General features: G+C 47.0%; 1 protein-coding gene across 5 annotated transcripts in view; it reads right to left on the bottom strand.

The window, feature by feature from the left end:
* RNF216 (ring finger protein 216) overlaps positions 1-23,965 on the bottom strand; it is a 128,610-nt gene that overhangs the window by 14,337 nt on the left and 90,308 nt on the right. For 4 of the 5 annotated variants that reach the window (XM_034782824.1, XM_034782825.1, XM_034782827.1 and 1 more), the window contains exons 14-15: positions 14,925-15,022; positions 11,723-11,945 (exon numbers count right to left, since the gene is read on the bottom strand). In XM_034782824.1, coding sequence (XP_034638715.1) covers positions 11,723-11,945; positions 14,925-15,022 — 321 coding nt within the window. Of the gene's footprint in view, positions 1-7,777; positions 7,864-11,722; positions 11,946-14,924; positions 15,023-23,965 lie in introns of all 5 variants that reach the window. The other variant, XR_004647309.1, reaches the window with a different exon arrangement.

The raw sequence follows: 23,965 nt of genomic DNA, 5'->3' as shown, positions 1-23,965 counted from the left end.
CTCACCTCAGGAGGCCACCCAGCCTGTCTGGGTTGAGGGGGCGGGAGCGACCAAAAATTATAACTCAAAGGTGGGGGGCTTAGCTCAAAAAGTTTGAAAACTGCTTATGGTGCAGGGAGGGGATAGCTAGGGGCTGTGTGCAGGTGGGGGGAGGGGTACCTCAAGGTGCAGGGAGGGGGTAGCTGGGGCTGTGTGCACACAGGGGGTGGCTGTGGGTGCAGGGAGGGGGTGGCGAGGGGCTGTGTGCAGGCAAGGGGTAGCTCAGGGTGCAGCGAAGGGGTGACGAGGGGCTGTGTGAAGTCAGGGGGTAGCTGGTGCTGTGTGCAGGCAGTGAGATAGCTCAGGGTGCAGGGAGAGGGGTATTAGGGGCTGTGTGCTGGGAGGGCTCCCCTGCAGTCCCTGTTCCCGAAGGGGTCTGTTAGCCATAGAGGCAGGCCCCCCCCACCTGCTCTTACTGGCTGCCTCTGCAGAAGCAAAGGGGGCTGGGAGCTGAAGGAGGAGCTTCAACCCAGGGCACCAGCAGGAGATGAGGGAACGCTGCCCGCTGCCTGCTCCATGGCACCAGCTGCCCCGCACTGCCTGGCTTCCTGCCTCCGACCTGGCCAGGGGCAGGGAGAGGAGATGGGGCTGCCCCGGGACTGCCATGCTTTTGCGCTGCTGTTTGGGAAGGGAGGGGAGCAGCAATGCCTTCCATGTCCCCAAGGCTTCTGCCTCACAGGGGGCACCAGAGATCGGGGCTTCAACCCCACGGTGGGCGCCAGTGATTGAGCTCTGGGTTTCAGCCACAGGGCCCTGCAGCTCCCTTGAAAGGGCCCACGGACCCCTGATTGAGAACCGCTGATGTACATGCAAAAAGAACAGGAGTACTTGTGGCACCTTAGAGACTAACAAATTTACAGCCCACTTCATCGGATGCATAGAATGGAATGGTTGGGTCATTACACTAATTTAATCTATTTCCCCATGTTAAGTTATCCTCACACCTTCTATGGGTCACTTCGATTATTACTTCAAAAGTTTTTTTTCTCCTGCTGATGATGATAGCTCATCTCAATTGATTGGCCTCTTACAGTTGGCATGGCTACTTCCACCTTTTCATGTTCTCTGTATGTATAAATATCTTCTGTTTATTCCATTCTATGCATCTGATGAAGTGGGCTGTAGCCCACAAAAGCTTATGCTCAAATAAATTTGTTAGTCTCTAAGGTGCCACAAGTACTCCTGTTCTTTTTGTGGATACAGACTAACACGGCTGCTACTCGGAAAGCTGATGTACGTGATGCAGTTTTACCACCCCTCAGCAAGGAAAGATTCATCTTTAGGAGATTCCTACCTCCTGAGCAAAGAGATTGCTTTTTGTGTCACTTAATGACAATCCCAAAGCCCTGCTGACTTGTATAATTTCTGTGTAGATTGTGGATTCTGTGGACACTCTTGTCACAGTAGCTCAATTCCGTGGAGGACATCTGAAGCGGATACATCAACAGTGCAAGTTCCCTCTGCTAGGAGACCCTACTACAGAGATTCAGCTTTGGGGTCAAGACTAAAAAAATGTAAACTACTGCAGTTTGGGTACCTAGCCAGCCACCATACCACTGTTATTCTCTGCCTCAATTGCCAATTAGCCCATTAGGGCTACCGGGGCAATATTTAGACTGTGTAATAGTGTATTCACGCAATGCTCGGAGATAGACTTTTTTGTTTAAATACATTAAAATAGACCCGTGAATTCCCCCAGATCAAATACACAGCCACACCATCAATTAAAAATTAATCTCGCACACAATCCCCAGAGTCCTGCAGCAGCTCTCTCTACAACCCACTTCCTCAGGAGCCACAGAGAAAAGGTAGGACTTATGGAACACCCTGAAGTCTAAAACTCTGGCTGTTACAGACCAGGGGGAAGAAGACTTGAAGAACACTCTGCCAGCCACACCCTTTCTTATATCTGTTCAGATGCCTCAAAAGACTGCAACTGCGGCAGTGCAGACCAGGGAAAGATGGAATCTCTTACGTAGGTAGGCCCCAGCCCACTTAGGGTTTTATAGATCAAAAGCAACATCTGAAGATCAATCCAGAAACCCAAAGGCAGCCAAGTGCAGGTCATAGAGCACAGGTTTAACATGCTCCCAGAAAGAGACACTGTTTAACAAGTTAGCTGCGAATTCTGAAGCAGTCGGGCAGCAATGAAGCAGTCAACTTTTCCACTGTGAAATCCAATTTTCAGGAATATTTATAATTAATTCCACATTCTGTGCACTGCAAAGCCTCAGCCTAGAACCGTTTTGCATCCATCTTCTAGAAGAGTGATGTCTACTAATGTAAGTGTGCAAAAAAAAAAAAAAAAGCCAATAAAACACACTTTCCCACTTAAAATAAAAACCCTGCATTAAAACATTAGATTTGGCAAGTGCTTAATGGGGTTTAATTACTGTCAGTATTTAAGAAAAATGCATACCAGCTGGAATACTGAGGCACAAAAACTGATGCAATGTGAGAGTAATAAGAGAGACTTTAGGACATTCTTGTGGAGGAAAGTTAACACCACAAAGCACTGACTGTTAGGGTACGTCTATACTTACCCGCTGGTTCGGCGGCAAGCAATCGATCTTCTGGGATCGATTTATCACGTCTTGTCTAGACACGATAAACCGTTCCCGGAAGTGCTCGCCGTCGATGCCGGTAATCCTGCTCCGCGAGAGGAGAAGGCGGAGTCAACGGGGGAGCCTGCCTGCCACGTGTGGACCCGCGGTAAGTACCTTTAAGTTCGAACTAAGATACTTCGACTTCAGCTACGTTATTCACATAGCTGCAGTTGCGTATCTTAGTTCGAACTGGGGGCTTAATGTGGACCAGCCCTTATATGCGCAGTTACAGGTCAGAATTAAAATCTGAAAAAACAATTCTTACTCCCGAGATCTTAGTGCTGTAAATAACCACCCCTTATAACAGGAATGCTTTCACATTTTACTGCTATGCCCCTAAAGCAGAAGCTATTCCATGATCCCCTGATAATCAAAAAAATTAAGACTGTAGGCAAAGCCATTCCCCCCACCCCAACCCCTACCTCCCAAAAAACCCAAGAACAGTTTTCACTAGTGCTTCACCTGCAACTGTTCTTTGCTCGGAAAAGAAATCTGGTGCAGCTTCAGGTGTGATGTTCCAGCATGGTTTATTGATTACCTTCTGCAATGGAGATACTTCCCTTGGGCATTTATTGACCAAAGATGTATTGTTGTTACCGGGACAGCAGGCGTTCAATAGATTTCCCCCCTTTTCCCATTTGTAGCGTATACACAGATTTATCAGTCCCCTTTAGTTCTTAAAAGGAGTGATATAAATAAGTAAGTGCGTTACGCAGTAAGTTACGCAGCACTACACGGGGCTGGAAATTTAGCCATTTTGCTAGTACTTGATCTGCAGCACTTCACGGAAACAGCAAAACAGAAGCTGCACTGACAGACACTCTAGAATGAGTATTGATAGAGGCCGTGCGTGACGCAAGCCGTAACAATCTTTTTTATTAAAAAAGGTGGTTGGGCACTAAACTTGCCATAGGATTGCCACAATCCTGGATGAGCTTCCCTTTGTGCTCACCAGGCTGCTGTGATAGATCCAAACCTTGGATCCCACATGATTTTAATCTTGCAGGGTCAGAAGCACTCGCTCTAGGCCTCTAAGCACACTCTCGGGGTGCAGAACCTCTATCTAGCACTCCTTCCTGGGAAACTGGACTCCACAGTCCAATTGCCTAGGCCCTGAAGTTAATGCTGGTCATCCCAAATCTCACCAGTAGCAACAACATGCTCCCCAGAGCTGGACCCTTCGAATTACTATTTCATCCTTCAGAGACTATGTGACAGTTAAAGCAATGGATACACAGACTTTGCAAAGGAATTTCTAAATCAAACACTTTTTACATAAACTAAGCACATGAGATACATAGATCTATGGAAGAATAAAGCATATGCGCTCAAATCCCACCAGTGCCCTCATTGCTCAGAAAGCCCTTTGTGTTTTGGTCAGTCCTTTCAGGGTCTTCCTTTCCCCCGCTCAGTCATGCCTTCTTGTTCCGGTAAGCGAGAACATCTCCCTTTTATAAAAGTTCCAGTCCCCCTCTTGTCAGGTGACCCCCCACCCCAAGGAGCTTCAAATCCATTGTCAGTTGATTTGTTTCTTTGTTACAGCCCACTTGAAGTCCACACTGGGAAAACTGGTGCTCCTTGGCTGCAGCCAGCGGATTGTTTTAAGGTGCTTCCATTTGAATGTAAGACCCTCCAGGATAAAGACTCCTGATTGCTCTCCCAGTGGGCAGAGAGAGACCCTGATAACATCTACTGGATAACCCAGTCCAACATGGAGGTTAAAAAAGGAAGGCACGGTGCATTTCAGAAGCAAAATGATGTGCATAAAACAGAACAGAGTTTGCAGAATGATGGAGACAATCCAGACATACACTAATCTGTCACACAGGGCTTCTGTGAGGAGTAGGCAGTTTATGAACATCATTTTGCAGACATGAACAAATAATTTTCCACACTACAGACTTACGTGGAGCTCACTGAAACAATAATTGAGAGCAACAGTTTGGGGAATGCAAACAGTACTGGACATTTGCATGGATAACAAGAACATCCAGAGTTCTAATTGGAAGGATTAAAAAAACGAGAGTTCTAGAAAGGATATAAACTCCCCTGCTTCTGGGCATAAAGCAATCTCTAACTGAATGGAATTAAGAAGAAATTCCTTATGGGCAAGTCATTCCATAACTGCTTCCTGCAGCATTTCTTGCATCTTCTTCTACAGCATCTGGTACTGGCCAGTGTTTGAGACAGGATACTGAACTATATGAACCGCTAATCTGATCTGGCAATTTTTGTGAGCCTATAATTGCTAGTGTTAATTAGGTGAAGCCAAACACGACAGAAAACTATTTACAATCATTGACAAGGCGCCCGTCCTTTCCCCAAGTAACCAACCAGAGGGTTAAGATTCTGCACCCTTACTGTACTGGCAGAGTTTACCAGATTAGTAGTCAAGACCAGGGAAGAGGTTAGGAAGGACTAATCCTTGGGTGCCAACAAAACCATGTTAAAAACATGATGTACCTCCAAGTAAAGCAGCAAGCACAATTTATACTCTCTCTCAGTGTTATACATCCCAACAGATTTAATAAGAAAAAAATAATTATCAGCCAATATTCCAGTCAGTCTGTTCACAGTCTGCACAGATTCAAGCTAATCAAACCAAGTTGGGAGGAACAAGAAATCATCCTGTCCCCTCGGGCTTGTTAATAGTAGGAAATCTAGGATTCTCTTAGCCTCCTCTACAGCACCAAGCAGGGTTCACACATTAAGATCACATAGGCACAGGAACCATTTCTGTGATGATGGTAGTTGGGGGAGGGAGGGGGGGCGTTTTGCTTATCTTGGTCCTTATATACGAAATATAAGGAGGTGCCAAGCGAAACGCGATTAGGCAGACACCACATCACAAAGTTGCTCAAGACCTATTAAAATATTCTGCATTTTAAATGTCAACAGAAGACTAAGGGCTTGTCTACACTGGCACTTTACAGCACTGCAACTTTTTGCTCAGGGGTATGAAAAAAAACACCCCCCCGAGCGCAGCACGTTTCAGCGCTGTAAAGTGCCAGTGTAGACAATGCACCAGCGCCGGGAGCCGCGCTCCTCGTGGAGGTGAGGTTTTTTTTAGAGTGCTGGGAGAGCTCTCTCCCAGCGCTCTGCCACAACTACACAAGCCACATGCCACGGCAGCGCTTTACCGTTGCCCGTGTAGACTAGCCCTTAGATCTGCCCTGAATCCAATACGTGGGTATGCAAAGTGTCTCACCAAGTTCTGCCAGTCAAATGAAAGACACGTGACGCAGAGAGTAGAACGAAGAAGAGTGCTGGACTGTTAGCTGACCACTTTTCTACTTTAAGGAGGGATTCCAAAAACAAGGGAAGGATCTGGTTACATCTTAGAGAAAGAAGGCTCTTCCTTTCAGCTGCTTCTCTTTTGAGTTCAAAGGAATGCACAAAACAGTATGCCAAGCACGGAGGAAGAGGATGGCTCTGACTTAGCGCTCGTGGCAGATTCGTGGAGAGATTAAATAAAGAGCTGGGTTCAGTTGCTAGGGAAAGCACCTTTTCATTGCAACAAATGGAAAGCAAATTCTGACAATGCTTTTGAGGAGGAAAAGAACACACGCATCTACTGCCTCAGCAGCCCCATGCATGCACACAGTGAAGCCAAAAACATCAGGGAAGAGAAACTGCAGTGTCAAAGGATAAAGGAAAGATTCACAAGTCACAGACAGAGGCTAAATCCCAACCGCAGCTCCCAAAATAGAATCTATTTTATGCTATCAATGAAGCTTTTCAAAATACTGTTTTATCTGCAGGGTTTTTTGTACCGTCTTTAATTACCGAGCGTCACAGAAAAATGTCTGCCAGCCTCATGCAAAAGGAGAAAGGACAGACCCACTCATTATTTCTGGGTTGTTTTTTTTTGCTTTAGAAAAATGACGCTGAATGGGTTTATCCACCAGGGCCTCCCTTTCTGGTTTTTTTTAATGCTCTCTTTTTTCCATGTATGTGTGGCCACAGCCGTTATTAATAAACTTGAAATGATTTCATGAAAGAGACTTCCAAAGGATTAAAGGTTTTGGTTTCAAATCATTCCCAGATCAGCTGTGGAGAGCCTGAGGAGCACCAGGCGCAGACTATTTCTTGTGCGTTCCTTCATGCAACAGGAAAGGGGGATAAAGGCAGTTCTGTATCATAAGGGGACAGGGTAGATGCAGTATTGCAGGAAGAGGGGGGTGCTGCTAGAGAACACATTGGCATAAGAACATAACAATGGCCATAGTGGGTCAGACCCATGGTCCATCTAGCCCAGTATGCCCTCTTCTGACAGCGACCAGTGCCAGATGCTTCCGAAGGAGTGAACAGAATAAGGCACTCTATCAAGTGATTCACCCCATCATCCAGTCCCAGGTTCTAGCAGTCAGGTGTTTAGGGATACCCAGAACATGGGGTTGTGTCTCTGACTATCTTGACTAATAGTCATGGATGGACCTATCCCCCATGAACTTATCTAATTATTTTTTTGAACCCAGTTATACTTTTGGCCTTCATAACATCCCCTTGCAACAAGTTCCACAGGTTGACTGTGCATTGTGAAACACCCTCCAAGAATTCTAATAGAGTGGAGAGGCATGATTTCCTTTTACAGAAGCCATGTTCGTCTATGTGTCTGATAATTCTGTTCTTTACTATAGTTTCAACCAATTTGCCTGGCATTGAAATCAGGCTTACCAGTCTAATTGTCAGGATCACCTCTAGAGCCTTTTTGAAAAAAACTGGCATCACATTAGCTATCCACCAGTCATCTGGTACAGAGGCTGATTTAAGCAATAGGTTACATACCAGAGTTAGTAGTCCTGCAATTTCATATCTGAGTTCCTTTAGACCTCTTGGGTGAATACCATCTGGTCCTGGTGACTTACTACTTCTGCTTTATCAATTTGTTCCAAAACCTCTGACAGTTCCTCAGATTTGTCACACAAAGAGATGCAGAATTATTAAAATAACAGCCATTCAGTTTTGAAGGGCCTGAGTGGATGATATGCAATAACCACAGTATTATGACTAAGGCATTTTAGAGTTTGTGGTCCCGCATTAGACTAAACTGTTTTTTAGAGAGATTCCTCCCCCCACTTCCCCCCAGCAGAGTTAAAGTTGTTTGAGTGTCTTAATTGTACATTTCTTACCTTAACATGTCTGGAGTTTTTTATGTATAAGCTTAACTCTGAATTTCCTCTGTTTATAATGCTTGATTTGGGGATAACTGCAACGTCTGTGGAATGATTTTTGCCTTAAGTTACTCAAGCATACTCTCAACTTTAACTCCAGCTTAACATAGTTTGTCTGGGAATTTCCTAAGTGTTTTATAATGTCATAACCCTGAAACAAGAAACTCAACGTAAAGGCTACCGTGCAATATTTCCAATAATTTGAAGACAGGTAATATTAAACGAACATTTTAACGTTTTTAAACTCCTAAGGGCAGATTCACTGGTTCATCAAAACAGTCAAACTCCATGAGTCATTTGGGTTTACAGCGGTGTCGCATCATCAGATCAGCACAGGCCAGCTGAGCATACTGGTAAAATCTGGCCCTTAATTTGCAACTGATTTATGGGCTTAGAGGGTGGCCTTAGTGAGACCAGCAGTATGTGCCAGGGGGCAGGGAACTAGAGTCCCAGTGTCTCTGTGCTTTCAGAACTCCCGGCAGCACTGCCTGAGTGTGCAATGGAATCGAGGCTGCAGTACCACGGAAAGGCTTTCAAGACATCATGTGGCCACAGAACATCTGAAGTGACAGCTGGGCCAAGCAGTCTACCAATGAGAGCTGTTGGCATGTGAGTCCAGCCTCCCTCATATCCCTAACTCATGACAACTAACAGAATTGAATGCAAATTAGCTGCAGAGGTGATAATTGGTTAAATTATCCCATATGTCACAATGGCCCCACTTAGTAGTTGCCTGAGCTTGTCTGTTGCTTATAGAACCATAACCATTAGATACAATCACTAATAACTTATCTTAGTTACAACTTAATCTTTTAAAATATTGCCCGTGGACCAGATTTAAATTATTTTGACGATATAGAAAGATTTAAGAGCCTGCATTATTCTGGTGAGACCATTTGGGACAAAGAATGAAAATGCTAAATGTTTTAAAGGACTCAGTTTTTAATTAATTTTTAACAAACTAATTAACAGATTCATTTGTATAGTCTCAGAAGACTCATTCTAGACCAGGGTTCGGCAACCTTTCAGAAGTGGTGTGCTGAGTCTTCATTTATTCACTCTAACTGAAGGTTTCGCGTGCCAGTCATACATTTTAACGTTTTTAGAAGGTCTCTTTCTAGAAGTCTATAATATATAGCTAAACTATTGTTGTATGTAAAGTAAATAAGGTTTTTAAAATGTTTAAGAAGCTTCATTTAAAATTAAATTAAAATGCAGAGCCCCACGGACCGGTGGCCAGGACCCGGGCAGTGTGAGTGCCACTGAAAATCAGCTCGCGTGCCGCCTTCGGCACCTGTGCCATAGGTTGCCTACCCCTGTTATAGACTCAAAGTTTGGGGAAGGATACTTGGTATTTTTCATGCAACACAGAGGTTAAATTCCTGGCTTTAAGGACAAAACAGAAATTGGTCTTAACTACGGTGTCTCTACCAACGCCTCCATAATGGGTTCTTCTTCACCAAGGCGATCAACCATCCCAAAATGTAACAGCAAGTTAAAATGCATTTTCATGAAAGTGCAAAGTGGACTCCTGCACCATAGCTACCATTTCTTGCTCTGTTAATAAGACAACCAGAACGTGGTAACTCTGTTTGCCCTAACCTCAGTAGTGGGGGGAAGGGAGATGCTGAACTAGTCCAGGGTGTACATTTATAGACCAAAAAGAGCAGTGAAGGGGGAGAAAGCAGCTTGCTTCTAGATCTGCCCTGCCTCTAATAAAAGCTTCACTTGAATGCACACGTCCATTTCATGATTGCAGCACTCTGGAATACTGATAGCTAGGCAGGAGCTGCTCGCATGCACAGGGCTGCAGATTCAGGAAGCAGCTGAGTGGCTCAGGCTTTTATTTTCTGTACCCTTAGCACTAAGTTTGCTTACGAGGGCACATGATCCAACCATGGACACTCCAACTCCATACCAAGCAGCATGGAACCTTCTGTTGATTAAGGCATAAAGAGGGTTAGAAAGGAAAGGAAAAACTAAAAAGGATTACACGGAAAAGGGGTGAAAGGGACACACACAAATGACAATGGTGTCCAGACGTGGAGCACGGGGGCACAGTGCTGAGCAAGGTACCGATTCACTGAAATGAGGTCACCAAGACAGAGGATAGAAACCCTGATAGGGTTCCTGATGTTCTTCTGCCTCTCTCGATTTCCCCTTATGAGATACACAACTCAGTTTGCATCTTGCATTTCTTGACCTCGGGTTACTATCTCTCTGCATTGTTCTTTCCCCTACACCCCCTTTCCCCATGCTAGAGCAGAGCTGGGGCAAGGCTGAATTACCTGCCCTAAACCCTTTCACCTATTCTCTTTGAAACTTTTTTTTTTTTTTTTTTTTAAAGGAGTTAATACACAAAAATCCATTTACAATTTCAGCTTAAAAGCCTACACTGTCCCATGTGTTTCATGGCACCCCTGTGTACCCTGAACGGAGAACTCACCCAGCTTCAACTCCTCAGCTAGCCAATGCTCTGTCATCCAAAAAAGTTGGCAGTGCCACCTCCCAGCTGAGAGTGGGAAATTTTGCTTTGCCACGCTGGTTAATTAAACAGAGGAAGAGGGCTAGATGACAGTATATGCTTTGTTTTATTCTAAGTACAGTATGAGCTTTTTGAATGCCCTTGTGTTCTCCCCGGCTCTGCGGAGATGCCATTGCTGAATACAATCAGCAGCCTTGTGGGAACGAGGAAGCTCTACTGTTCCTGACTTGCAGAATCATGTCCTGATGGGAAATGGAACAGTGGAATTAGACTGTTTGGACACTGAAGGAACAGGCATCAGAAGTACTTTGGCTGTGGCACGGGGAAAAGGTGTAGTTAGTTCATTGTCTGGCTCTGTTCTGGGCAAAAACTATTCAGTGCTGGGAGAAGTCAGGAAAAAGGCAACTTTTTTTGGGGTGGAGGGGGGTGGAGGTTTAAATCAGCGACTGAACCTAGCTGGGTTCAGAATTATTTGGAAACTCCTGAGAGCCTGCAGGTAGAGGGGAGGGGCAGTGGGGATGTTCACCTAAAGGATGGCAGCAACGCAGGGCAGTTCACAGAGTAAGGAAGTCAAAGAGATGCATAAAGATGAACCAGTGAAGCTCTGGTAACCCACTGTGGTCCTAGTGCTGCTACTCCTTCAAGGGAGAAGAGTTTGTACTAGTCAAGCTCAGGCAAGTACTGGGGAAAACTGGCTTGCAGCTTTGCTGTTTTAAGGCTGCTTCCTGGCAGCAGGAAGCTCTCAACTCCCTTCTTCTGCCCCCATCCCATTTTCTGGCTGTGTACAAATTAAAATCTTCAGGAATGTGACTTCCCTGGTTATTATACCTGTTACAGTCTCCCACGTTAGAGCGACACTCCAGTCCTCCTCAACGTAAGCACTGCCAAAAGCAGCAAGAGTGGACATAACTGATACGTTATACCAGTAACTTTGTACCTTTCAGGCACTTTACAAACATTCACTCATCCATCCACACCCAGAGTCACGATACCCATATCTGATTGGTAATCAGGCACAGAGAGCAAGCGATTTCCCCAAAAGTCAAACAAGGAGCCAGACACAGAACTGGGAATAGATCCCTGGAATCCCAACTCCCATCCGCTGCCCTAAATACACACCTCATTCCTCTTTACTGCATGCCTGTCCTGCTACCCAGATGCCATGATCATTGTTCTTAGCATTCCCGACTGGAGAAGCATCTTTACTAGAAGTCTTTCAGTTTTTTCTTTGTTAAAGGGAATGCTGGGGTCCTTTACCAGAGCAATTTGGCTGGCCCTGATGAAAGGAAACGGTTGTGCTGTCTTAAACCTGCACCTATGCTGATCTGTAAACAGAGCTCATACGGTGGAGAGCTCCTAACACAAGGTATTAATACTCAACAGTGATTGCAATAGTCCATGATTGGTTAATCACTTACCGTGGGGTCGGTCCAGAGAGAGCATTTTGCACAATCCTGGCAAGGGGCCCCTGGTGATCGAGGGTGTTGGCAGAAGTGGTCATACCCATTAATGGAGGCTCGACAGAGGTAGCACATTTGGGCACCACAACGACAGGACATGCGGTTGCAACCCTCAGATTTAATTAGGCCAGTCCCACACTTATGACATTTTCTAATTCGGGCTGCAGTCATTTTTTCTTCTCTGCAACACAAGAGGGGTAAAAGGGAAAGAAGTTGGAAGCGGTATGTTTGCTTTGCCTACTCTCAGCGTGAGTAATGAGAACCCAGCTCTCTCAATAGCACTTTCCCTAATTTCCCCCTCACTTCTTAGACAGTCCTGTTTCTCCCTACTTCGTCTCCAAAGCCTCATGTTGTTCCAAGGAGGTCTGGGCTGAACTGTATTTGGAGTAGGAAACAAATTGAGGAGTAGAAAACAAATTGAGTGAAAGGAAGTTAATCACCGGTTACATTCTACAGGCTTAAATCTGGTTTCCAAGTGAGCCAAAATGCAGCATGGCTAAGCTGTGGCTTGGAAAGAATTTCAAACCAAAGTCAAAGGTGCAAAGGGCACGTGGATTCTTGACTTGGCTGCACAGAAATATAGTCAAGGAGATAAAGGTGCAGGGAAAGCAAACTGAGTAATGTCATTCACTAACTCCAGCGTTTGTGTCTGGCTGTTGCTTTGGTTACCAAGTTGCCATGAACATATATTTCAATTTTTAGTCGGCTAGGCCTGAGATTTTTGGACATTCCTTTTCTTTATTCACCAGAAATTAAAGAAAAATCAAGTCTTTCCTATGGAGAATGGGCATTTTATCCCTCTTGAGTCTACCCCCATTCCCACACAGACTCTCTAGATGTTACTGTTCAAAGATATGCACATAGGCTTTATGATAGCACAGAATACAAGCTGGAATCCAGAACATTATCTGGAAGTGTTTGGTCCCAACAATGGCACTGCACAACCCTTCCCTCTGGGAGATGGTTTGCGGACGATGGACATAATTCTAGGATTATAATTCTTGGGGTATAATCCACTGGAAGGACTCCATTAACTATATTATCTTGGTGTGGGAATTGGAAGGAAAAGTCTTGGCAATTAGTTCCTGTCACCATGAGGGCTGAGAAATCTATTTCTGATTATGAGATCCAGGCCAGGCTAAATTCGCCACCTAGGAGAAAGCGATACTAGGAAAGTCCAAATCAATAGGTTGGAGACTGAGGAAAGTATCACAGTAGCCCAGTGGAGGTGCTGCACTGATATTGAAAGAGATGGATTCTTTTGCCTCGGCTGCATATGGAACAAGCTACATTTCCATGGGGGGGTGGGGTGGGGTGTGTGTGTGTGTGTGTCAGTCAATCTAGTGGACTTGTGATGTGGACACAAGTTCAGCACACAATCAGCCTGATCAAAGCTGTCTGGAGCTCATCAGCAGAGGCTGTGTTGTATTGAGGTGCACTAGCAGAGTAGTGTGGAGGCAACCTTCACGGTCACAGCCCATAATATTCCTTGCTTTCGCCAGCATCATTAATTTCTCACAATTCAATTAACATCAACTTCAGACCTAGCGTAAGTTTTAGACTGTAGTGGATAATGAACTAGGATCCACACCCTCTCTGAATTTCATCCAAATACTTGGATCTGTATTAGGAATGGACAGAAAAAGCAGTCCATGGAACTGAATCTGCTCCGATTGCTGCTCCTCCCTCGGTCTCGTAACAGGATGCTGTTTGTACATTTTTGGAAACTCTGAACAAGGCAGGAAGCTAGGCCCGAACTCCAGCTGTGCTTCCTTTTCCTTATATTCAACAGGAAGCTTTGTCGTCTTCACACGTGAAATCTCATCTGGACAACTACTGAAGGCAAAACTCTAAAAGGTTTTAAAGCTACTTTTCCCTTCTTATCTGGGACATGACAGTCACAATACTCTGACTTCCCCTTTTCTACTGGGAAAGGAGTGGCAGAAAGATACTGAATGATGCCCACGAAAGTTAATATTTTGCTGAAAATATATGTACCGAGGGATGAATGAAGAGGCTTCACTGGGACTCACAATGCTAAAACCTCCACAGTTCAATTCTAGTATTGAAACTTGATTTCTGCCTGCCCCAAGCACACTAAATACCAGATCAGAGATGACAAGATACAATATTACTAGAGACTGGGATACACCCAAGAGAAAAAGAGACCAAATTAACAGCAGCAGGCTGTTCTAATTCCAATATGCCAGACCAGCAGTTTTATATCGCAACTCCCACTTACTTTCTACAATTAGAATCATAGAATTGTAGGACTGGAAGGGACCCCGAGAGGTCATCTAGTTCAATCCCCTGCACTCCAGGCAGAACTAAGTATTATCTCGACAATCCCTGACAGGTGTTTGTCGAGTCTGCTCTGACAAATCTCCAATGACAGAGATTCCAGAATATTTTGGCTGTCGCTATTGTATGGACAGAGATCAGACTCCAAAAGAGATTTTATGAAACTCCTTACGTTTTAGCATCTGCATTTCAAATAAAGGTCCATAAAAATCTTCACAGAATAATCCCTAGCTTGTAACAGCATGTAAAACGTGTGTGTGTGTGTAAGTAAATGTATGTGCATGTATGTGCACATCTCCTATGCAGAAGAGTAGGCCAGATGCGGGAGAGTTTTGTGTAAGTGACACCTAGGCAAACTGCACTGCATCATCAGTTTAGATTAGCACTGAACATTAACGAGCGACCTGGTGACAAACTAAGGATTATTGTGTCTCTGTGCACCCCTCCTCCGTGTGTATGACACAACATAACCGGCCAGATGCAGTATTAAGGTTTCATTTCCTCTGAATGAGCAGGTACTAGCTGTTGCAAGATTAAATGAATCAACAGTGTTCTGGTATAGAAACTCCCATCATCGTGATTTACCTCACAGACTACATTGCTGAAAATCATTCATGGATATTCTATCACAGAAGCCTGGTACCTGTTCATTTTTCATGTCCCCAGAACCCTCTCAGTGGAATGTAACTATACCCACACAAAGTCAAGGGCCTTATTAATACACAAACAAGGGCTCTCTTTATGTATTCATACACACAATACTTTTTACTGAATTTAGTGACACAGATGGTTTCTTGCCTAACCCACATTAGAAGCTAGAATAAGTTTCCAGTTTTTCCAGATTCAGGAAGTTACTTACATAGATGTTCTATATTTTATGTCATCCTTCTCAGCCAGCTGTTCACAGGTAAGATTCATGTGCTCCTTCCATAGCCCCTGGCACTTCCTGCAGGTTTCCTGAGGAGAACAACATGTGTTAATGGGACGAGACCATCCCAGACACTTCACTGAATAGCAAAGCTTGTGAGGGTGCTCCCCAAACTGCATAGACTTGCGCTGAAAGATCAGGCCTACAACATACAGCAGAGATTCACCAGCAGCAGCCGAGTTTGGCAAACCATCAGCACGCAGCTAGAGACCCCAATGATGGGGAAAGTGCAAGAGGAATTTGGGAGCTTCCCACTATTACAATAATCGCTTAACAATGGGCTCTAGGTAAGAAGCCGTCACCAATAGCTATGTAAGACGTGGCCAGGAACGCTTAGCTGAACAAGTTTCGGGGTGAGTGGTTGCCTGCCATTTTTAACGGGTGAAGCCTAGGAGAAGTTTAGAGGGACTAAGATGTACATATGGTGCTAACTGCAGCTGTCTTAGTCAACGTGAGGGGAACTCCAAAATGGTGCTAACCCTCCCCAACTTGAGAGGATGCTCATCATGAGAAATGGAGGGTTTCCATAGCATGGTCATAATGAAAAGCCTCGCACCACTTCTCAGGTGGACTGGAATCTCCATGTCACCCAGCCCACAAAGCAAATCAAGGTCCGGCTTAGCAAGCCCCCACAAAATTAAGAGAGCAGTCAACTTTAAATACACCAGTGGCCTGATGCTTAAAGGCAGCATGTGGGCAGACAGTTGTAGAATGGAGAAGGAATCTGAGCCAATTATTATGAATCCTTAACCAGAGCAGAAGTGATAATTTAACCAGAAGTTTGGAATAAACCCATCCTCTCTTCCCTGTAGATTCTCTCTTTTCCAGTCTGGGGTTTGTAAACCCACTGGGGTCACGAAAGATGTCAAAACAGGGTAGGGAGGGAGTCTTGACACTAACTAATCTATTTCTATTTGAGGGATGAAAAGTGAGCCATTAGCATCCTCTGATCAGCAAACAGTTAAAAAATATTTGATATGTATACCTATATATATATATATATGCTCATTTCCTGGCTGACTAACCTGATAAATTACCACAGTTTCCATATATGGGGTAGAAGCAGTAGCTCGGAGCCTGAAGAGAAGATAGCCAAGTCCAGTGCAACTCAAAATACAACCCATTTCCTCTTGACACCCCATGTCTTTCCAACCAGGATTCAATTATTACTGACTGTTTAACAACTCCAGGGGTCTCATTGTATCATAGATAATACCTTTCTGAGGAATCAGATACTACTCAGTCTCATGCCAAATCATTCCACTTGCTTCTCAACACTGGTGTTTTGCTAACATTGCTCCCATCCTTGCCTCAAACACTGTAGATACCTAACCCTCCCCCCCCCCCCATCTCCCTTCAGGGGCATTGGAATTGGGAGGGGCCAGGGGACCACGGCCGCCCCACTTTTTACCAGCCATAAGGCGAGCAATGGGGGGTAGGGGGCAGAGAGGAGCAAACAGGGGATAGGGCCTCAAGGAGAAGGTGTGAGGTGGGAGGACAGGACCACGGTTCAGGTGCCGGTGGCCCCCCCATTTTTAGGGAATCTTCTGCCACTCCTGTCTCCCTTAGACCACAGAGACTTCAATTTACTTCCAAATAGAATTCTCATCTTCTGCTCCCAGGAGGACTTGTTCCTCCACAACTAAGGGGCAAGAGATGGTGCTGCACTCCCAGTAAAGGGAGTTAAAATGTGTCCAGTTTCTCCTCTTAGCTTCCACCATGCCTAAAGAAATGGCAATTATTGCCTTATACACTGCTGGGATCCTTCACAATCAATATTTGCACAAGTGAGCTGTTAACCAATACAAGAGGTAGGTTAAGTGCAGCTGAAATTTAATTCTAATGAGCTCTCCCCCAAAGATACTCTGCATAGCTTTTGCAAACATTCCCTATTGTTTCTACCACTATGAATCTGGCCTGATGGGCCACCTAATAGTCTCATGGCGTTTCACCAAGATCACAGGCCTGGACATTTTGCACTGAGCTCTGTTATAGGAATTGAATTGACTAGCTCAGCTATTGAGTGTTTACATGTACTAAGGCTACAATTTTGTCATGGAATCCGTGACTTCCAAAGACCTCCGTGACTTCCGTGACTGCGGGGGCTCCCCCAGCTCCAAGCTGCCGTGGGTGGCTGGGGAACCCTGCTGCTCCTGACCGCGGATACCCCACAACTCAGAGCCACGGGTGGCGGGGGACCCTGGAGCTCCAAGCCCCCACTGGTGGTGGGCCCCAGGAGCTGCCAGTCAGCCCCTGCAGCTGCCCCGTGGCTCCCCATTGTGTCACGGATATTTTTAGTAAAAGTCAAGGACAGGTCACGGGCCTCCATGAATTTGACTTTGTTGCTTCTGACCTGTCTGTGACTTTTACTAAAAATATCTGACAAAATCTTAGCTTTAATACTAAGTAACCATTGGTCTCTGATCATTGCTCAGTTTGAACAGTGAAAGTCTAGCCCATTATTAAGAAGCCTTTTGCGCTTTACAAAGCAGCTCTGTTTCATAAAGAGAAAGTGCATTTCTTTACTGTCTCTGTTTTCTTATATGCAGCACTCCAGGCTGAATTTTACAGCCAGCCTGAATTATTTATTTGTATTACAATAGCACCTACATGTCCAAACCAAGATTGCCTAATCTGTGCGGCCCAACATACAACCACACGAAAAGCCCCCCTTACCCCAAACAGCTTACACTTTAAAAGGATAAGGGCAAAAAGTGTGAGGATAAACAGAGGCACAGAGGAGATGTAACTTGCCCAGTGTCACATCAGGAACAGAATCCAGTTTGCCGACTCCCAGGCCAGGGGACAATGCCGCCTACTTATAGTTCTGTTCATCCTGGCGCCTAACTTGGGAAAGTTAATTTTGTGGTATGTTTCCAAGACAGTGAGTTTATTTTTGTTTGGTATTTATTTTACCTGGTTTTCTGCATTCCTTTAACTCATCCATTCACCTGCTATTTTAGCAGTTTAGGTTCTCTCTGTTACCAGCACCGAGCTTTCAGTGTAACAGTCAACTTGTCTAGATTAGCCAATAAACACACTGTCCTCTAAAAGGCCATTGCATTACTGAACAGTTCCAGAATGACTATGGATAATAAGGGGGACATTAAGTACTGATTATTTGGTTGCATCTGCCCAAGCTTGCCAGGTAGGGTGGGACAATTCACTAAAACATTGAGCAGGGAGAAGAGAAAGGAGGATGTGCTGGAGAACCCTTCAATCACGTAATGTAATCTTTTCACTGTACATCTATTGAAGGTAGTGGCTCCTGTTTCCTGCAGGCTGACAGGAAGCTGCTGTGATTAGCACAAACATGTTGCGGCTCAGGATGACCCTTTGTTTCCAGGAGAAGAGAAGTAGTTACACAGCTTTCCTATTTGGGGCCAGAGGTAAGGCTAGCACGTTCGCATTCAGCAGAAAGATCAAAACAGACAATCCCTTGCCAGTTATTCCAAGACGCTGCATGTGCAAAAGTCTAATTGCAGCCCTCTAAATGGCTTGATACTTGTGCCAGAATGAACACTAAGGGTACTTCCAGTCTACCCGCCGTATCAGCGGATAGCGATAGATTTATCGGGGATTGATATATCGCGTCTATATCGATCCCCGAACGCGCTCCCCGTCGACTCCGGAACTCCACTGGAGCGAGCAGCGGTAGCGGAGTTGATGGGGGAGCCGCGGCTGTCGATCCTGTGCTGTGAGGACCCAAGGTAAATCGATCTAAGATACTTCGACTTCAGCTACGCTATTCACATAGCTGAAGTTGTGTATCTTAGGCCTTGGCTACACTTGCGAGTTACAGTGCTGTAAAGGCTCCCCCGGCGCTGTAACTCACTCCCCGTCCACACTGGCAAGGCATTTGCAGTGCTGTATCTCCACGGTTGCAGCGCTGCATGTACTCCACCTCTCCGAGAGGAATAGCGAGTATTGCGCTGCGGTGCCAGTGTGGCCGCCCAATGCGCTGTGACTGGCCTCCAGAATTATTCGGCAGTATCCCACAATGCCTGTTCTAGCCACTCTGGTCATCAGTTCAAACTCTACTGCCCTGGCCTCAGGTAACCAGTCATGTGACCCACCCTTTACATTCCCCGTGAATTTTAAAAATCCCCTTCCTGTTTGCTCAGCCCGGCGTGGCGTGGAGTGCTATCAGCGAATCTTTCCAGGTGACCATGCCTCCACGCACCAAGCGAGCCCCAGCATGGAGCAATGGCGAGTTGCTGGACCTCATTAGTGTTTGGGGGGAGGAAGCTGTACAGTCCCAGCTGCGCTCCAGCCATAGGAATTACGATACCTTCAGGAAGGTATCAAAGGACATGATGGAAAGGGGCCATGACCGGGACGCCCTGCAGTGCAGGATCTAAGTGAAGGAGTGTCTACCGCAAAGCCTGCGACGCAAATGGCCGCTTGGGTGCTCCCCCCGCGACCTGCCAATTCTACAAAGAGCTGGATGCAATACTTGGGGTTAACCCCACCTCCACTCTGAGCACCACCATGGACACTTCAGAGCCGGTGGGGGGAAGGGGGGAGAGGAGGAGGAGGAGGAGGAAAACGGGAGTGATGGTGGTGGGCTGGATGAAGAAACCCCGGAATCCCTGGAGCCATGCAGCTAGGAGCTCTTCTTGAGCCAGGAGGAAGGTAGCCAGTCGCAGCGGCCGGTACTTGGTGGAGGACAGACAGAAGAGCAGGTTCCCAGTAAGCGGTTTTTTTTTTTTTTCCGGGAAGGAATTTTTTCGGTGCGGGCTCTTTGGGAGAGAAGAGTTAGGCATGCATGCCTAGATGTGGAATGGTGCATTGATGTGGTTTATCACATCGCAGTAATCTGCCTCGGTAATCTCCTCGAATGTCTCATCCAGAACGTGTGCAATGCGCTTGCGCAGGTTTATCGGGAGAGCCACTGTGGTCCTTGTCCCAGCCAGGCTAACGTGTCCGCGCCACTGTGCCGCGAGGGGCGGAGGGACCATTGCTGCACACAGGCAAGCTGCATATGGGCCAGGGCGGAAGCCGCATTGCAGTAGAAGACCCTCCCTTGCTTCACAGGTCACCCTCAGCAGCGAGATATCGTCCAGGACGAACTCCTGTGGAAAATGTTGGGACAGTGTTCAGCATAGGTGCCCCCTGAAGCTGCTGGCTCTCCCGAAGGCACAGAAACCCAGAGGACAGTGCAACCCTGAAACAATCAGTCCCCCTTACTCACCATTTTGAGGCTCCCGTGGGATGTGTGCGCTCTGTTTCGGACGGGAAAATTATGCTATTGTGTAGACTCTGTGTTTTCTACTTGTTAAGTGCGGGGGGAATCATTACTCTGTCTGGTATAAAACAATGCTGCCTCTGTTAAATGTTGTATTTTGCCTATACAGCTGCATCAACCTTGAGACCTCAGCCGTCCCTCTTATCACCTGCTCAGAGACTGCAAAGACTCAGGAAGAGACCGCGAAAAAGCAAAGAAGACATGCTGCAAGAAGTGATGCAGCAATCTATTAAAGAGAAAAAGAGAATGAGAAAGCACAGGACTGGAGGGAGAGAGAAAGCAGGATCCGCCAGGAAAACGCAGCGCACCAGCGGCAAAGCACTGATAGGCTCATAAGCATCCTGGAGCGCCAAGCAGATGCTATCCAGGAGCTGGTAGCCATGCAGAAAGAGAAGCAGTACCGCAATTGCAAACGCTACCGCCCCCTACAGCCCTTGTCCCAAAACTCTTTCCGTTGTGCCCCACTGTCACCTCCAATCCACTTTCCCCAACTTCCATGTTCTTCACACCACCCGCTGCCTCCAACACCAGTATCTTCACCACCCAGCCCTGAAAACCATGACCCTTACCCTCTGCACTCAACCCCCATCACCATGCAGTATAGCTGTCCTGAAGTGCAGCACTCACTGCAGAGCACACCAGACAGGACATATGCGAATCTGTGATTGTACCGTTCCCCACTCCACCCCCTTGTTTCTTTTCAATAAATTTTTTTTTTCTTTTCAATAAATGGATTCTTTGGCTTTGAAAACATTCTTTATTATTGCATAAAGACTCCTTAGCCCAGGAAATAAACAGGCACTGCAAGTCTGCTAAGCAGACACTGATTCCTAAAGATTGGAACTACTGCACTTCACCCCTGTGCAGGGTACCAGATATCACTGCTGGTTTTCAGCCTCAAATTGCTCCCTCATGGGATCCCTAATCCTTGCAGCCCAGCGCTGGGCCCCTGTAATAGCCCTGCTCTCTGGCTGTGCAAATTCAGCCTCCAGGTGTTGAACCTCGGAGGTCCATGCCTGAGTGAAGCTTTCAACCTTCCCTTCACAAATATTATGGAGGGCACAGCACGCGGATATAACCGTAGGGATGCTGTTTTCGGCCAAGTCCAGCTTCCCATACAGAGATCACCAGCGGGCCTTTAAACGGCCAAAGGCACACTCCACAGTCATTCAGCACCGGCTCAGCCTTTAGTTGAACCGTTCCTTGCTGCTGTCCAGGCTCCCTGTGTAGGGTTTCATGAGCCACGGCATTAACAGGTAAGCAGGATCTCCAAGGATCACAATGGGCATTTCAACTTCCCCTACCGTGAACTTCCGCTCTGGGAAAAAAGTCCCGGCCTACATCTTCCTGAACAGCCTAATGTTCCGCAAGATGCGTGCGTCATGCACCTTTCCGGGCCAGCTTGTGTTAATGTCAATGAAACGCCCACGGTGATCCACAAGTGCCTGGAGAACCATAGAGAAATACCCCTTCCGATTAACGTACTCTGATCCTAGGTGGGGTGGTGCCAGAATAGGAATGTGCGTCCCATCTATCGCCCCTCCACAGTTAGGGAACCCCATTTGTGCAAAGCCATCCACTATTTCCTGCACCTTACCCAGAGTCACAGTTCTTCTGAGTAGGATGCGATTAATGGCCTTGCAAACTTGCATCAACACGATTCCAATGGTCGACTTTTCCACTCCAAAGTGGTTTGCGACCGACCGGTAGCTGTCTGGAGTTGCCAGCTTCCAGATTGCAATAGCCACCCGCTTCTCCACTGGCAGGGCAGCTCTCAATCTCGTGTCCTTGCACCGCAGGGTGGGGGCAAGCTCCTCACACAGTCCCATGAAAGTGGCTTTTCTCATCCGAAAGTTCTGCAGCCACTGCTCGTCATCCCAGACTTCCATGACGATGTGATCCCACCACTCGGTGTTTGTTTCCCGAGCCCAAAAGCGGCGTTCCATGGTGCTGAGCATGTCTGTGAATGCCACAAGCAATTTCGTGTCGTACGCGTTACGCAGCTCGATAGCATTGTCGGACTCGTCCAGGGGGAAATTCCAAAAAGCCGGACATGTGCGGGAAAATAGGGAGGGGTCGTGGGGCTTGGATCCGTGCTAGGGCCGGAGCTGGAGTTGCTGGGGCCGGAGCCGCTCGGCCGGTGGCCCGGGGCCTGAGCCGAACTGGAGCTGCCGGGGCCGGTGCCCTGGGGCCCGAGCTGAGCCGAGTCGGAGCCGCTCGGCCGGGGCCAGTGCCCGTGTCCCGGGGCCCAAGCCGAGCTGGAGCCGCCGGGGCGCTCCGCTGGAAACCGGGGCCAGCGCCCCAGGGCCCGAGCCGAGCAGGGCCAGAGCCACAACCACTCAGCCGGGGCCAGTGCCCTGGGGACCGAGCCGAGCTGGAACCGCCGGGGCCGGGGCCGGAACCGCCGGGGCCGGGGCCGGCACGCTCGGCTGGAACTGGGGCTGGCGCCCCAATGCCCAAGCTGAGCCGGGGACGGATTGGGCCACGCCTCCTCGCGCCCCGCTGCCCCAGCTTGCCTGCCTCCCTGTTTCAGGCTTCCCGCGAACATTCAACTCGCGGGAAGCAGGGGAGGGGGGAGGAGCAGGGGGGCGGAGTGTTCAGGGGAGGAGGCGGAGTTGGGACAGGGACTTTGGGAAAGGGGCGGAGTTGGGGTGGGGAAGGGGGCGGAGGCGCTTGGAGTGTCCTCTTTGTTATTTTAAAAAATGGTAACCCTAACAAAACAGCAGTGATAAAATTAGCCTGCTTACCCCTTCCCCCAACCCACACAAAAAGCTTTTCAAGATCCAATCTACAGATGATCTGGCAAAGCTAAAAATTCAACACTTCTACCAATCAGCCTCCACCCCTGCTTGGCAAGCCAGCGCTGTTCACACTGTCATTATCTGATCAACACTGACTGTTATAGATTCAGGCCAGATAACTGCTGCATGGAGTGAAATGTAAGAAGACAAAGAGAGATGCCTGACTCACTGCCCACAGCATTCCTGCATGCTTGCTCCCTCTCACTGCATAAGAATTTACACAAGGCCATTTACTGATCAAGCAAAATGCAGAAGAAATCAACGGCAGGCTCCACCACTGGTCTGTCATCACCACCCTCCCACTCTCAGTGGCAGCTGTAAGGGGGGCCCTGTAACTTGCCGTAGCGTGTATGCTGGTTAATTAAAGTGCTGTGTTGTGGCCATTCAATGACATCTTAATACTGCTGCTCTGGGAGTCCGGCACGTTTCCCAAAATATGTGAATGACAACTTGGGATACTGTAGCAGCTACTCCTGTGTGGACTCTATATCTAAGAGGGTTCGATTATCTACTGTAAACAGAGTACAGAATTAGGGTAAAGGTAGGTTGACCAAACAGCAAGTGTGAAAAATTGGGACAGGGTATGAGGGGTAATAGGAGCCTATATAAGAAAAAGACCCAAAAATCGGTACTGTCCCTATAAAATCGGGACATCTGGACACCCTAGGTAAAGGTAAACTGGATTTTGAATTTACTGAGTGCCCCAGCGACAGAATCTCTGCTGCCTCATGCATCCTGAATGGTGATTGGATTTTGAGAGTTTCATTGACAGGCAGTGAGGACCACAGTGCTCTCAGAGTAGCATTTTAAGGCTGGTCTACACAAAGCTGAACTCATTCATTGAACTAAGGGTACGATTTTTAAAGCAGTTAATTGAGAAGTGCAAGCGAGCAGGGCCGTCTCCAGAATTTCTGCCGCCCCAA

This window comes from Trachemys scripta, chromosome 10 (genome assembly GCF_013100865.1).
Source record: "Trachemys scripta elegans isolate TJP31775 chromosome 10, CAS_Tse_1.0, whole genome shotgun sequence".
Classification (NCBI taxonomy): domain Eukaryota; kingdom Metazoa; phylum Chordata; order Testudines; family Emydidae; genus Trachemys; species Trachemys scripta.
The sequence above is the reverse complement of the archived record's forward strand: the minus strand, read 5'-3'. Positions and strand labels throughout refer to the sequence as shown.